The sequence below is a fragment of the Tiliqua scincoides genome, chromosome 7, assembly GCF_035046505.1.
Source record: "Tiliqua scincoides isolate rTilSci1 chromosome 7, rTilSci1.hap2, whole genome shotgun sequence".
NCBI lineage: Eukaryota > Metazoa > Chordata > Lepidosauria > Squamata > Scincidae > Tiliqua > Tiliqua scincoides.
This window is the reverse complement of record NC_089827.1, coordinates 74,989,962-75,002,550: the sequence shown is the minus strand read 5'-3', so window position 1 is coordinate 75,002,550 and position 12,589 is coordinate 74,989,962. Positions and strand designations below refer to the sequence as shown.

Here is a 12,589-nt window from a genome sequence, read left to right as displayed (position 1 = left end):
ATGACCCTACCCTTCCTTGTCAGAAAGCAGAGCCAAGGACTGGGAGAGAAACTCTTCTTTGCAGAGGCAGAATGCAATTATATAGTTGGGTAACTGCCTTTAGTTAACCTTAATGCTTCCTTCCCTATTACTATTAAACAAGAAAATCTTTTATATACTTAACCAGTACAAAGCAAGATTTAAGAAATGAAATCATCCTGTGCCTTTTTAAAAAAAGAAATTTACTGTATAAATACAACCCCATTTACCTCCACGCTTCTTCTAGCTTCTTTGATCATCGATTCTAAACCACCAAACACACTAGTTGCAGAGTCTGGTTGTTCTGCATCTGATTCACTGTCATCTGAATCATTCAGTGTGACCACCACTGACTTGTGTTTTGGAAGCTGCAGGGGGAAAAGGTTAATAATTTTTGACCAAGGATTGCCTGACAAGGTCTGGTATTATATCTTATTTTAAGCAAATGCCAAGTAATTGCTCAAAAAGCTTTTTTGTTTTTGATTTTATGTGGCCTCAGCCCATTAGGGTCAACGCTGACTCATCTTCCCCAGCTGAAGCCAATACTCCCCCACATTTTTCAGAATTCTACTATTTCCATTAGGGCAAACAGTTTTATTGTTATGATTTTCAACTGAGTTGCAAATTGCTCTGGGAAACCAAGAACTGAAGAGCAGGGTATTAAATGTTTAATACAAAAATAATGAACAAAGAAATATAATTCACTAAAACAATGAGAAGTTTACTCTCCATCTCAAAACAATCCATTCCAAATGTCTTAAATCCCAACAACAAAAATGCCAGGAAAATTCTAATAGCAACAGTATTTACTCTCTTAGCAAAAAGAATGGAAGAGTCAACCTGCCTTAGTTCTCATATATTATCAATCAAGCTATAGAATCTGTACGAGCCAAATGGTAGGATTTTACATTCTAAACTGTGTCTACAACTACAACTACAGTGTTTACATGAACTACAAAGCATCTTCATGTATGAAAACAATTTTTGAAAACCTTACCGTGATCACTGTTCTGGGGGGTCTTGGTACTCTAACAATCTTTGTGCTTTTCACACGAGGCTGAGACACTGTATTAATACTGACTGCTGAAAGGTTGCTTCTTGGCACAGAATGAGAATTATTGGGAAAAAGAGGTGAAGGTGGGCCACTATTACTTGAGTTCTCCTAGTTAAGAAAACAAAATATTAACTAATCAGAAAGGCCACAATTGTGCAATGTTAAGGTTACATATTTACAGCCACAAATGTTGCAGGCAAATTATACAAATGTAACTCAACCTGAATGAGGAGCAGAGTGAGAAGACTTATGAATCTTAACTGATAGCAGGTGCCACCGAGTTTAGAAACAGCCATCAGTTAAGGACAGGAACAAATAAATTTGCAATTGCTTCTCATAACTGCTCAGGTTTCAGCAAACTGAAATGTCATCAACCTACTGAGTCTCCAGAAAGAACAGCTGAAGCAAAATCAAACACAAGTAGGCAACATGTAGAAAACTCACCTTTCAACTCCAAGATCTTGAACTTTTTTTTTAAATCAGTACTACTACTACTACTACTACTACTACTACTACTACTAATAATAATAATAATAATAATAATAATAATAATAATATTTACTAGCATACAGTAAAATACCAGGCCACAAAAGACAGCGGGACTGCCTACCACTTACAATTTATAAAATGTGTGACCTATATTTTCTTTCAGTTGGGAGAAGATACAAATCTGTATAGGCAGCATACACAAAAAGTCTCACAGATTACAATGTAGCAGAACTGCCACCTAGTGGTTATAAACAAACATTATAATATACCTCTGGTTTAAAAGCTCGTTTATTTGCTAAAGATTTAAGTAGCTCTTCTCGAAGCAACATTTCTTCTTCCTCCTCCTCATCCGCAAATGGAGGCTTTGGTGGTTGTTCAGGTTCTTCAGGTGGAAGAGGAGGAAGAGGAGGCAGAGACTCCAAAGAAGCATTTAAAATGCCTTCCATGTATGTTTGGCTCAGTGGTGGCAGAGTCTTAGATTGGAAAGAAAAAGGGTTAATTTATTACTTTGGCTGTCCAAATTAATACACTAAGCACATCTGATTACTGATGCTACACTTAGAAACAAAAAGCACAACAATTCCCAAGGCTAAGATACAGAGCAGTTGAAATCTATGACTTCTTTAAGCAAAAGATAATAATGACTTTTTAGGTAATTTAGGGCACAATCCTAACTTATGCTGGAGCAGGCAGGCCAGCAGGCTAGTGCTGCATCCAGCACAAGTTTCGGGCCACAATCAGTGCAGCTCGAGGCAAGGGGAAAACTCTCCCCTTATGCTGTGTCACACAGCACTGGCTCCAATGGGACTACTTGGATTTGCGCAACCTCAGGAGGTGGTGCAAATCCAAGTAGACCGGAAGAGCCAGAGGCTGCTCCGTGCCACTTGGGAACAGGTCAGGATCTGGCATAACCGCTGGATTCTGGTACTGCCTCCTGCTCCCTGCCCGCCTGACACAAACTCAACCTTAGCCGACACAAACTTATCCCACCGGGTCCGGCGCAGGGAGGCCAGTGCAACTCTTTGCGCTGGCCTCCCTGACTCCTGAGTCGGCACAAACGTGCCATGCAACACCCCTGGGTCGGCATAAGTGACTTGTGCTGTCCTAACCCGGGGGTTAGGATTGCACTGTTAGTTCTTCAAATATTAAGCCAACATGTTAAGAGACAACAAGCTATAAGACCATTAATTTCAGCTGGGTAGTTATTTTGGTAGCTATCTCTTAGGAATATTTTTCAACTGTAAGCAGGAAAACGGGATAGCTCAGGAAATAAAAGCTGCTTGTGCTCAGCAGCCACTACCATTGGCACCCAGCAGTACTAACAGTAAGACAAGACAGATCATTTTGTTTCAGCAGCAGTCCCATTTCTCCAGTTAGCAAGAAGAACTTTCAAAATGGTCAGACAGAACACACCAAACTAGAAGCTATAAGAATCTTCCAAAAGCTACTAAACCACATAGAAAAAATCCAGCAATATCTATAAATTTTTAACTTCAAAACCATTTCATCTTGCAAAATCACTTACTGACGCCTGTGACACATGGGGCAGTGAAATCTGTGAAATGGCAGGAGGAAAGAATCCAACAGGGCATTCAAAGTACAGTTGCGGTACTGGAGAAGATGCTGCAGAAAGATTATGAAAAGCAACAGAAGTCACAATATTCACCAGTTTACATTTTTTCAATTAACCCATTTCTGCCCAGCCCACAGGTGTACACATTTGATCCCTGTTGCATATACGCTACATTGAGCAGAAACAGCATAACTGCTTACATTTAAATCTTAGAAAATTCAGACCGTATTACTACTTTACTTTATGAATTCACGTAACTGCTTGAATCACATACTAGTTATTGATTCCCTTCATACAAAGTTGTAAAAGATTTTTCAGATGGTGTTGGAATCATAAAAACCTATTTCAACATACAGCTTGATGCTATATGCTCAAATTGTTCCTTTTGTTAAAAAGGCTACCAAGTATTATACACTTAATATTGCAAAAAACAGAATCTTCATTACAGCATCCCTGGTAGAGAAATTACCCAACTCCACAGAAAGACCACCAGCTCTCTACCCAGATTAAAGAGACAAAGATTCTATACGTTTGTTTTTGAGCAGATCGCTTAAGTAGTATGACTCTTTCGGTGAAGAGCTCGAGTTTAAAATATGAAACTAAAATTAGGAGTCCTTTCTCTAAAATAAAGGGCAGGAGGTCTGGTCTAGAGGGTAGAGCCTCCGTTTGCCTGAAGATAACATCCACAGGTCGCCAGTTCGAAGCCACCAGCACCGTGCGACCTTGAAGCAGCTGACAAGCTGAGCCGAGTTATTCCATCTGCTCCGAGTGCGGGAGGATGGAGGCCAGAATGTGAAACCAGATCAGAAAGAAACATCTGAAATGTTGTGGTTCTTGAAAGACAGAACCTTCTTTCAATTGTAAAAATCCCTACGGAGATTTAAATAGCCTGCCTATGTAAACCGCCTTGAATAAAGTCTGAGGAGAAATCTGACGACCACAAAAGGCGGTATAGAAATACTTGTATTATTATTATTATTATAGTTCAAGCCTTCTAACTGGCCTATGAACGATAATGTGTTGAAAGAAGTTAAGGCTCAAGTATTTAAGGGCCCAATCCTAAGGAGTGTGCGCCGCCTTACTGCCAGTGCATGCAAACGTGCATAAGGCACGTTTGCAGACCCTAGCACCACTACACCTATAATCTTCATACATCCTATACATCTCCTATACATCTTCTTTGTATAAAGAACAAACTGAGCTATCTGACTTAAACTTGGAATGATCTGACAGAGATCATAGATTCCCATGAGTTTACAGTCCAGAATCCAACTACACTAGCTGAAAACTAATCATGAAAATTCAATAGAACAGGATCCAAAACACAGAAGATGTGGTTTAAAATTTTAGTTATTTGATTTTTCTCTGTAAACCGCTTTGTGAACTTTTAGTTGAAAAGCGGTATATAAATACTGTTAATAAAATGTGTTTGGTCCTATGGAACAGGGGTTTCTAAACTTTTCAGTAAGAGGGTCACATGGTATATTTTGCACATTTTCACAGGCTGAAATAAAATCAGTTTTATAAATGAATGAAAGAAAGATAAACGAATGAGGCTGCAATCCTAACTACACTTTCCAGAAAGTAAGCCCCATTGAACAAAATAGGACTTACTTCTGAGTAGACCTGGTTAGGATTGTGCCCTTAGTTTTACTTGGATCTTTTTTGTAACCAGCATGATATGATTCCGGGAAAAAAATGTGACAAAGAAAAATGTCTTGCTTAAACTGAGAAATAATGGGTAAAAATGTCAAACATTAGCAAATGCTCTGATTTAAAAAAAAGTTGCTGGGGCTGGATAAAATCTTGTGGCAGGTCTATTGCGGCCCCCTGATCGTAGTTTGGAGAACCCTGCTATAAAACATCAATTTCCTCACTGCCACAAGGTGAGCTAATGCCCCAAGAGCCAGTGTTCATTGCTCCTTTGGGAATACAGCTGACATGCATGATTTACGGACAGTGGGCATCCCACTCCATCTTTTATTTCCACACACTTCCCACAACTGTGCAAAAAAAAAGGAGGGAAAGGAATTCGTGAATTGCAGTCCATGGTACACCTTCAGGATATCTTCAAGAAGACAACAAGAATAGCAAAGAGCACTGGATCCCCATTCCAGAACAAAAGGCTTACCAGGAGAATTTGTTTCACTTTCTGTGTCCATAGCAACTTCATCATAGTTATCATACTGATAGATCCCTCCAGCACTCTCAGTAGATTGCTTATCTAATGATCGCCTTGCATCTTTATCTGAAGACTACAGAAAAATAATTGCTTTTTAGTCTTGCACATATTTGTATTTTTCCCCCCAAACACTCAATACTTTGGCATTTTTCCCACAAATTATTATGGAGGAACAAAAAATATAGCAAGTAGGGGCCATCTGTCTGCAAACTCACTTTGCTTCTTGAACTTCTCTTTCCTCCCACCAGCTTCATGAACCTATTATACTGTTCTTCTTGATTGGAAAGATCACGGATTTTTCTGATTTCCTCTTCCCTTTTTCTTCTTTCCTCCTCTTCCTCTTGCTTCCGTTGCTCCTCTTCCTTCTGACGCTTTTCTTGTTCCTTTTGCTGCTGCAGTTTTTTCCATGCTTTTGTTTGCTGTTTCCTCCATGCTTGCTTAGCTTTAAAATAAGCACATTGCTTAATTACACATCATTTCTCTGAAGTCATACAACGCACGTCTATAGAGATGTAGTTGGTTAAAAAGTTGAACAGTCCGCATGAGAAAGCCGCTGCTTACCAATTTACTGATTTACCTGCAGTGCTGATTTTTTTGGCTGAATGCGATTTTGTACTGGTTTTGACCTTTTGCGGCACAATCTTCGCCTTTGTAAGTTTCTCCTTGCTTTCTTTCATCACCTGCTGTTCCTTTTGCTGCCATTTTTTACTGGCAGATTGAAGAGCTAATAGCCGTAGCTGCAACTCAGACATTTCTTCTTCTTCATCAAGCAGTTTCTGGGGGGAGGGGGCAGAAAAGGATGTCAAATATGTCTCAATTTTTCATTCATCAGAAATCATTTCCCCCTACACAGAAGCTTTGTGAAACAGATTACACTGTCCCATCGTAAGAAGAGTCAAAATTAAGAGTTCTTTACAGGAGAAAAGTGAATAGTCATCTGTACCTTCTCTGCTGCAGCATCTGGAGGGTTAAGCTTTTGTTCTCCTTGTTCTTTCTCATCCACAGCTTGAAAATAAAAACATTTTTCCAAGTTTAATGACAAAGTCAAACTCTCAGAAATAAATGAATTAAAGCAGGAAAAATGCTAATTTAAAAAATACACAAAACACTAAAGAAGTTGGCCTTCAGCACAAAATCCTGCACAGCCTTTATGTCTGGTTCCCATAATATATCCAAGTACAGAGTATAGCTGCTCAGCATATGATAAAAAGTGCACACAGCACATGTCCCTTTCTTAGGCTTCAAACTTATGCACTCTCCTAGCAGTAACACCCACTGACTACAATGAGACTTGCTTCTGAATGGACATGCACAGGACTCTAAATAAATAAAATTTATTTATACGGCCTCTGGAAAAGTGGAAACCAAAAGAATCCACTAGCAATCCCCACTTTTCCACCTTTTTTGTGGACTAATATCAAGTCCATCAGCAGCACTATGGAAGAAGACTTCAAGAAGAACGTTCCAGATTCCACCTCTCTGAGATCAAGGTCAAATCAAGACCACAGAAACTTCACTACAGATTTCAAAACACCTTCTCCTACAGCACTGTCCAGGCCAGGTTTGTCCGTAGTGACAACCAAGCCAATCAAACACACAGCCTCTGCTGGCTCACACAGTCTTCAGCAGTAGAAAAATATATAGCCCTGCTGAAATAGGACACACAAGAAGACACAGCTCCATTCTCCTCCAGCATTACAGCATTACAGCAACTGAACTCTAGATGAATTTGTTCAAACACCCACATAACAGTCAAGGAACAGGAAGGTAAGGCAACAATGTCAAAAGTATTGACCAAGAAAGGACATGGAAGCCCCATGCTGTTCATAATCAAAACACTTCTGTACATTTACCGATAAGCGAAAAAACTAAAACCAACACAGTAATTATTTTTAATCTGTATTCACAATGCTATAGTTACACATCACTTTTCAGCTCCAAAGAGCTTCTGGAGGAACATGCATAATGAAAAAGACAGCACAAACTATAAGCTACCAGAACTAGATTTTTAAAATGGGGAAAAAATAATTACTGTAGCATTAAAAAGCTCATCTAAAGAGATGAGCATCTCGCTCGTTCCAACATCTGTGCACTTCAGCCAAAAAGACTGTCTCACATATCCATTAGTCACACTTCTCACATCTCAACGGACACACAGGATCATGTGAGTGTAATTAATTTCTGAAATAGCATAGTCTCAAACTGTCCAAGGCTTTATGGATGATAACCAACACTCTGAACCTGTATCAGAAACAACTGGAAGCCATTACAGAACCAGAAGTCTTGTATGTTCCAAGGATCCCACCAGCACTCTGCACCATCGATTTCCAAGCATGCTTCAAATGCAGGCACAAATTGAGCCATAGTCTAACTAGGGCACAGCAAGACACATGTGGCCATGGCGAGATCTTCAGGAATGACTGCAGTTGAAGTTATGCAAAAGCACCCCCAGCTCCAGATGGCCATCCAGAACTACAGCTGGATCCAGGAGGATCACACAAGCTGCAAACCTTTCTTCAAATGGATGTTAAAGTAATGCATCTAAAATTCTAAGTTTGTTACAAGCATAAGCAGTTTCTTTAAGATCAGGTTATTGAAATTATAAAGCTCCCAATGAATTTTAAAGTAAAATTATGTTAAATAAATTATGTAATCGTGAAGATGCTGCAAGAACATTACCTTGACTGCTCTCCAAAAATTCAGAAGACTTTTGTGATGATGTTTTCACTCCATCTTTCACTTTCTTCAACTTGCTCCTCTCCGTAACAGTAGGCAGTTTTTGCCTAAGAGGCTTCAGTTCAAATGCCTGAAAGGTTAACACTTGATTCTTCTCCTCAGGAGATACTTCATTCACAGCATCCTTTGCAATACTGACATGATCTATTGTTATTTGGTCCTCAAGGCAAGCAGTTTCATTGTCACCTTGTTGAGCACTTTCTTCTTTGTTGTTCAGAGCCAGTTTCTCATCTTTATTAATGTATTCAAGCTCTAGCTGAATCTGCTTATATTTCAACAACAGATCCTCAAAACTCTCTTCAACAGAGTTATTGCTCTTAGATGAATAGTTCTGTTTTCTAGATGGGGATTTTCCAAATGTTTTGGCTGCGTTACTTATTAAGAAAGTTACCTAAAGTCATTGGTCAATTACACCGCTCTAATAAAGCTAAAGGCAACATCCTGGGTCATTTTAACAATATGGCTATTCTTAATATTTGCATAGCATATTCTAAGAGTAGAAAGCCATAACCTCATGCTTATATTCTGAAATTTTTCATTCCAAGGAGTAATTAAATCACGTTTTAGTGTAATGAGGCAAAAAACCTATTTGCACATTTTCATAAAGCATTTCCTTAATCTAAAGAAAGAATTGCACAACAGCTGAAGTTGCTTTCTCTTCCAAAGCACTAAACTGCTTTTCAACCTCTTCCAAGAGCAACCACTTGCTTGGAGAGATTCACTGCCTTTGATGGAGTAGACACTGCTACAACCCTTGCATTCTCCCGGAATCCACCCCTATACTACCTTTGTGCAAGATCTATTACAGCAACTTCAAGCAAGACACCCTTTAATACTGCTGGCTACACTACCAATGTATTTTATTATAACGCTCAACATCTTTCCTTTTAATTTGTCACAACGAGTGCTCCATTGATTCAGAGGGTATTATTTAAATAAACGGTGGACTTTCTACCAAACCTCAGTTTTGCTAATTTTATTGCTTTGATTATCTCCCAGTGTACCAAGTATCGTCCAGTGCCAAATCTTAAACATGGAGAGAAAACTCTTACAGGGAACCTTTCTGCTCTGAACTGAAGGGCCTCAGTGCTAAACAAAATGAAATTCTGTTGAGTTTTTCTTGATACAAAATTTGAATTGCCTCTCAATTCTACAGTCTGTGTGAGTAATGCAAAAATGTATGTCGCTAAATGTTAATAAACATTTTTCTATTTACATAATTTATTCTGGTTTTTCCAGTCATAGGGAAGGACAAAAATCTATGCTTTTTAGGTCACAGAATTCCACTTTATTCACTGGAATCAGACCTCTCCTTCATGATTGATCATGACTTTTAAAGTCATTCAGCTAATGCTCATCACTGCATCCCACAACAGCAAATTTCCTAATTATGTATTGTATAAAGTACATCCCCATCTCTCCTGAAGTCCTTATTTGCCAATTCCACTGGATGACCCCAAGTTCTAGTATGGTGAGTACATCATTCTTCCACATCATCTGTTCACATCTCTTAATGGATACTTCTAATCCCCAATTAAGCTGAAAAAACAGCAACATATCCAGAGAGTGTCCTAGGTGAGCAAAGACTTGAACCTAGGTACCCTGATTTCAACACCCTAGCCTTACACTACACTAGTCACCACAGGCTGATACGATCATACTAATCTACCTAAATTGTCCATTTAAACAGCTACAGTATGGGGGGCCCTGTATCCATGGATTCACTTATCTGTGAATCAGGTCCACAGCCCCCCTCTGGAGGCAAAGGGAGATTTGCTCCCCTTGCCTCCAAAGTGTTTCCTAAACCCATCAGAGGTCACACATGTACATCTATCCGGGCTCAGACTGAGAATTAGTTTTTTTTAAAAGTGACTTCCAATTTTTTCATAAAACGTCTTTTTTTTTTACTGAAAGGCACCATCTGAGCCCAACAGAAGCTGCAGGTGGACATGCGGACGTGGCCTCTGATGGGCTCCTGAGGCAGGGATCCTCCTGAGGCAGGGAAAGTGGGGGCATTCCATGTTTCAGTTAACCACGGGGGATTCCAAAACGGAACCCCTGGGAATACTGGGGCACATCTGTATATGCTTTTAAGTATGATTGACTCAAATAGAATTCACTGTATCATCCCATTAAACGTGAAAGTGGTAGCTGTAAAACAACAAATACAGAGAAACAGAAATACTTCAGCTGCATTCTCAGTTTTTAAGCCTTCTGTTCTGAATAAAGATACCAAATGGGTAAACTACCACTCAGGACAAGGTACTCAACAGAATGGATACAACTCTGCATAAAAGTTTCATTCTTCAATTTCACATACAAAACTGAAAGTAGAACACCAGAGAAGAACCACACCCTGCTCACTCCCAGCAAGAGAATGAACTGCTAGAGTTCAACTCAGTTCACAGACCAAAGATTACTAGTTTAAGCAGCAAATTCCTAAGACATTACCCATGGCAGAAATTTCTCACAGCAGTTATTCAACCACTGCAGACTCCTTAAACCTAGCTTTAATTTAATGGAAAATATATACACTATCCAGTTGCGACTACTAAACTCCAGCTCTAATAAAGTTAAATATTGTTACCTATACCTTAAATGGTGTAGATCTGCACCTTAAATGTGTACTTGGATGGAAAAATCTATGCAATTCAGTGGAATTTTCTCTCTAGTATCAATTGTAGCTGCTTTTGCATAATTGTGAAGTACGATCCTAGCAAGGGCGCGTGGGACAGCAGCAAGATTGCAATGCCACTAAAACAGGAGGCATTGGTGGCATGGTTTTCCTCTGTGGCACCCAGAGCTCATGCCCTGCCTACCATAAGCCACTAAATCCTAGGCACATTTATTCAGAAGGCAGTTCTAGGCCACCTCCCCAAATAGGACACACCTGATTGCAAACTAGATAATCCAGGACTGATTCTGTAACACATTAATAAGAGGCAGAAGTATCTTGTCAACATTTCTTTGGTTAAGCACAGCATGCAAATCCATCAATTCTGCTTCACCTGTATTTGGAAAGACTCACACCCCTGCCTCCCAACAGCCCAGCGTAATTGTTCTAGAACTGTACGGCTACATATTTGAATAAACATGGGCTGTGACAAACCCCAGCCTAAGTGACTCAGATCTCCCAGGACCACATATGAAGCCTCTGAGGTCTCAGATGTCACTCCTTTCCAGATCACAAACTTATGGGTGCTCCTGTTGCACAGGCCCCTTACCAATAACACTGCTTCTAGGAAAACATTCTACAGGGTCCCTTTAAAGAGACCACAACTGACACAGAAGCCAGCAGAGCTGCTGTCTTCATCGCAGCCTCCATCCAGCCCAGAGGAAGCCAAAGAGGGTGAAAGGCCTCCTCCTCTCAGACTAGGAGCTTCTCCCTGGCCAAGCTACTCTGTGGCTTGATTCTGCACCAGGACAAACCAGCCCAGGCACACAGCCCAGAGCCCCATTCTAGGCCTGTCAGTGGGGCTTACTCCCAGATAAGTGTGGATAAGATGACAGCTTCAGAGCACCATCCTGTGCCGCTCTACTCAGAAGGAAGTCCCATGCTAGTCAATGGGACCTGCTCCCAGGTCAGCGCGGAGGAGCGCAGCCGCCCGCCAGAGGCCCAGAGCCAGCGCAAGGATACATCTGCGGGGCGAGGACTCCCTCCAGCCCGGGCCGCCCGCGTACCCGCCGCCGCCGCCGCCGCCGGGGGGCCCCGCCGCCGCCCCTCCGGGGGGCCTCCCGGGCAGGTGCCCCCCGCGCGCCCGGCCCCAGCGGCCCCCGCCGCGGAAGGGCCGGCCGCGGAAGCGGAAGCGGTCGAGGGCGTTGTGGCTGCGCTCCCAGAAGGAGAGCCGCGGCCCGGGGCCGGGGTCGGGCGGCGGCGGCGGCGCGTGCGGGCGGAAGGGCTCCTTCAGCCGGTGGTAGCAGCAGCCGTGGCCGTGCAGGCGCGCGAGCTCGGGCGGCGGCTGGTGCCGGGGCGGGAAGCGGCGGGGCGGGCGCGGGAGCAGCCCCGGGGGCGGCCTGCGCCGGGCGGGGGGGCCCTTCGCGGTGGCGGAGCCGGAGCCGCGCCCGGCCTCCTCGTCGTCGTCGCCGTCGCTGATCTCGCCGTCCTCCAGCTCGCCCTCCTCCTTCGGGGACAAGCCGCTGCCCGGGGCTGGGGCGGGCGCCGCCTTCGCCTTCTCCTCCTCCGCCATCGACTCGCCGGGCCGCACAGCGGAGCCGCCCTCGCCTCACCAGCTTCCTGAGGCGACGACAGCGGACCCTGTCCTCGCCCGCCCGCTCTCGCGAGAACTCACGCCCCCTCCTCTCGCGCGCGTGTACGCGCGCGCACCCCTCCCTTCAAGAGGCGGGGGCCGCATCACAAAGCCGAGGGGCGTCCCGAGGTATGATGGGAATTGTAGTTCCCCGCTGCCTGACAGGAGGGGGCCTGCCCGCTGCAGGCAAAGGAGCCGGGCAATCTCAGCAACGGTCGTTTAACGGTCGTACCCGTCGCTTCCCCGACCTGGGAAAGGGATGACAGAGGCTGCCTTCCTTACCTGGGAGG

The 12,589-nt window shown here is 42.8% G+C and overlaps 1 protein-coding gene across 2 annotated transcripts in view; it reads right to left on the bottom strand.

Annotated features, from left to right (window-relative positions):
• The window catches only part of ZFC3H1 (zinc finger C3H1-type containing), a 35,179-nt gene extending 22,867 nt beyond the window's left edge, over nucleotides 1–12,312 (bottom strand). For both annotated transcript variants that reach the window (XM_066633859.1, XM_066633860.1), the window contains exons 1-10: nucleotides 11,690–12,312; nucleotides 7,996–8,418; nucleotides 6,260–6,321; nucleotides 5,894–6,092; nucleotides 5,532–5,758; nucleotides 5,266–5,389; nucleotides 3,087–3,184; nucleotides 1,831–2,034; nucleotides 1,016–1,180; nucleotides 249–386 (exon numbers count right to left, since the gene is read on the bottom strand). In XM_066633859.1, the coding sequence (XP_066489956.1) occupies nucleotides 249–386; nucleotides 1,016–1,180; nucleotides 1,831–2,034; nucleotides 3,087–3,184; nucleotides 5,266–5,389; nucleotides 5,532–5,758; nucleotides 5,894–6,092; nucleotides 6,260–6,321; nucleotides 7,996–8,418; nucleotides 11,690–12,239 (2,190 nt within the window). In that variant the 5' untranslated portion in view covers nucleotides 12,240–12,312. The remainder of the gene's footprint in view (nucleotides 1–248; nucleotides 387–1,015; nucleotides 1,181–1,830; nucleotides 2,035–3,086; nucleotides 3,185–5,265; nucleotides 5,390–5,531; nucleotides 5,759–5,893; nucleotides 6,093–6,259; nucleotides 6,322–7,995; nucleotides 8,419–11,689) is intronic.
• Between the last annotated feature and the right edge of the window lie 277 nt (nucleotides 12,313–12,589).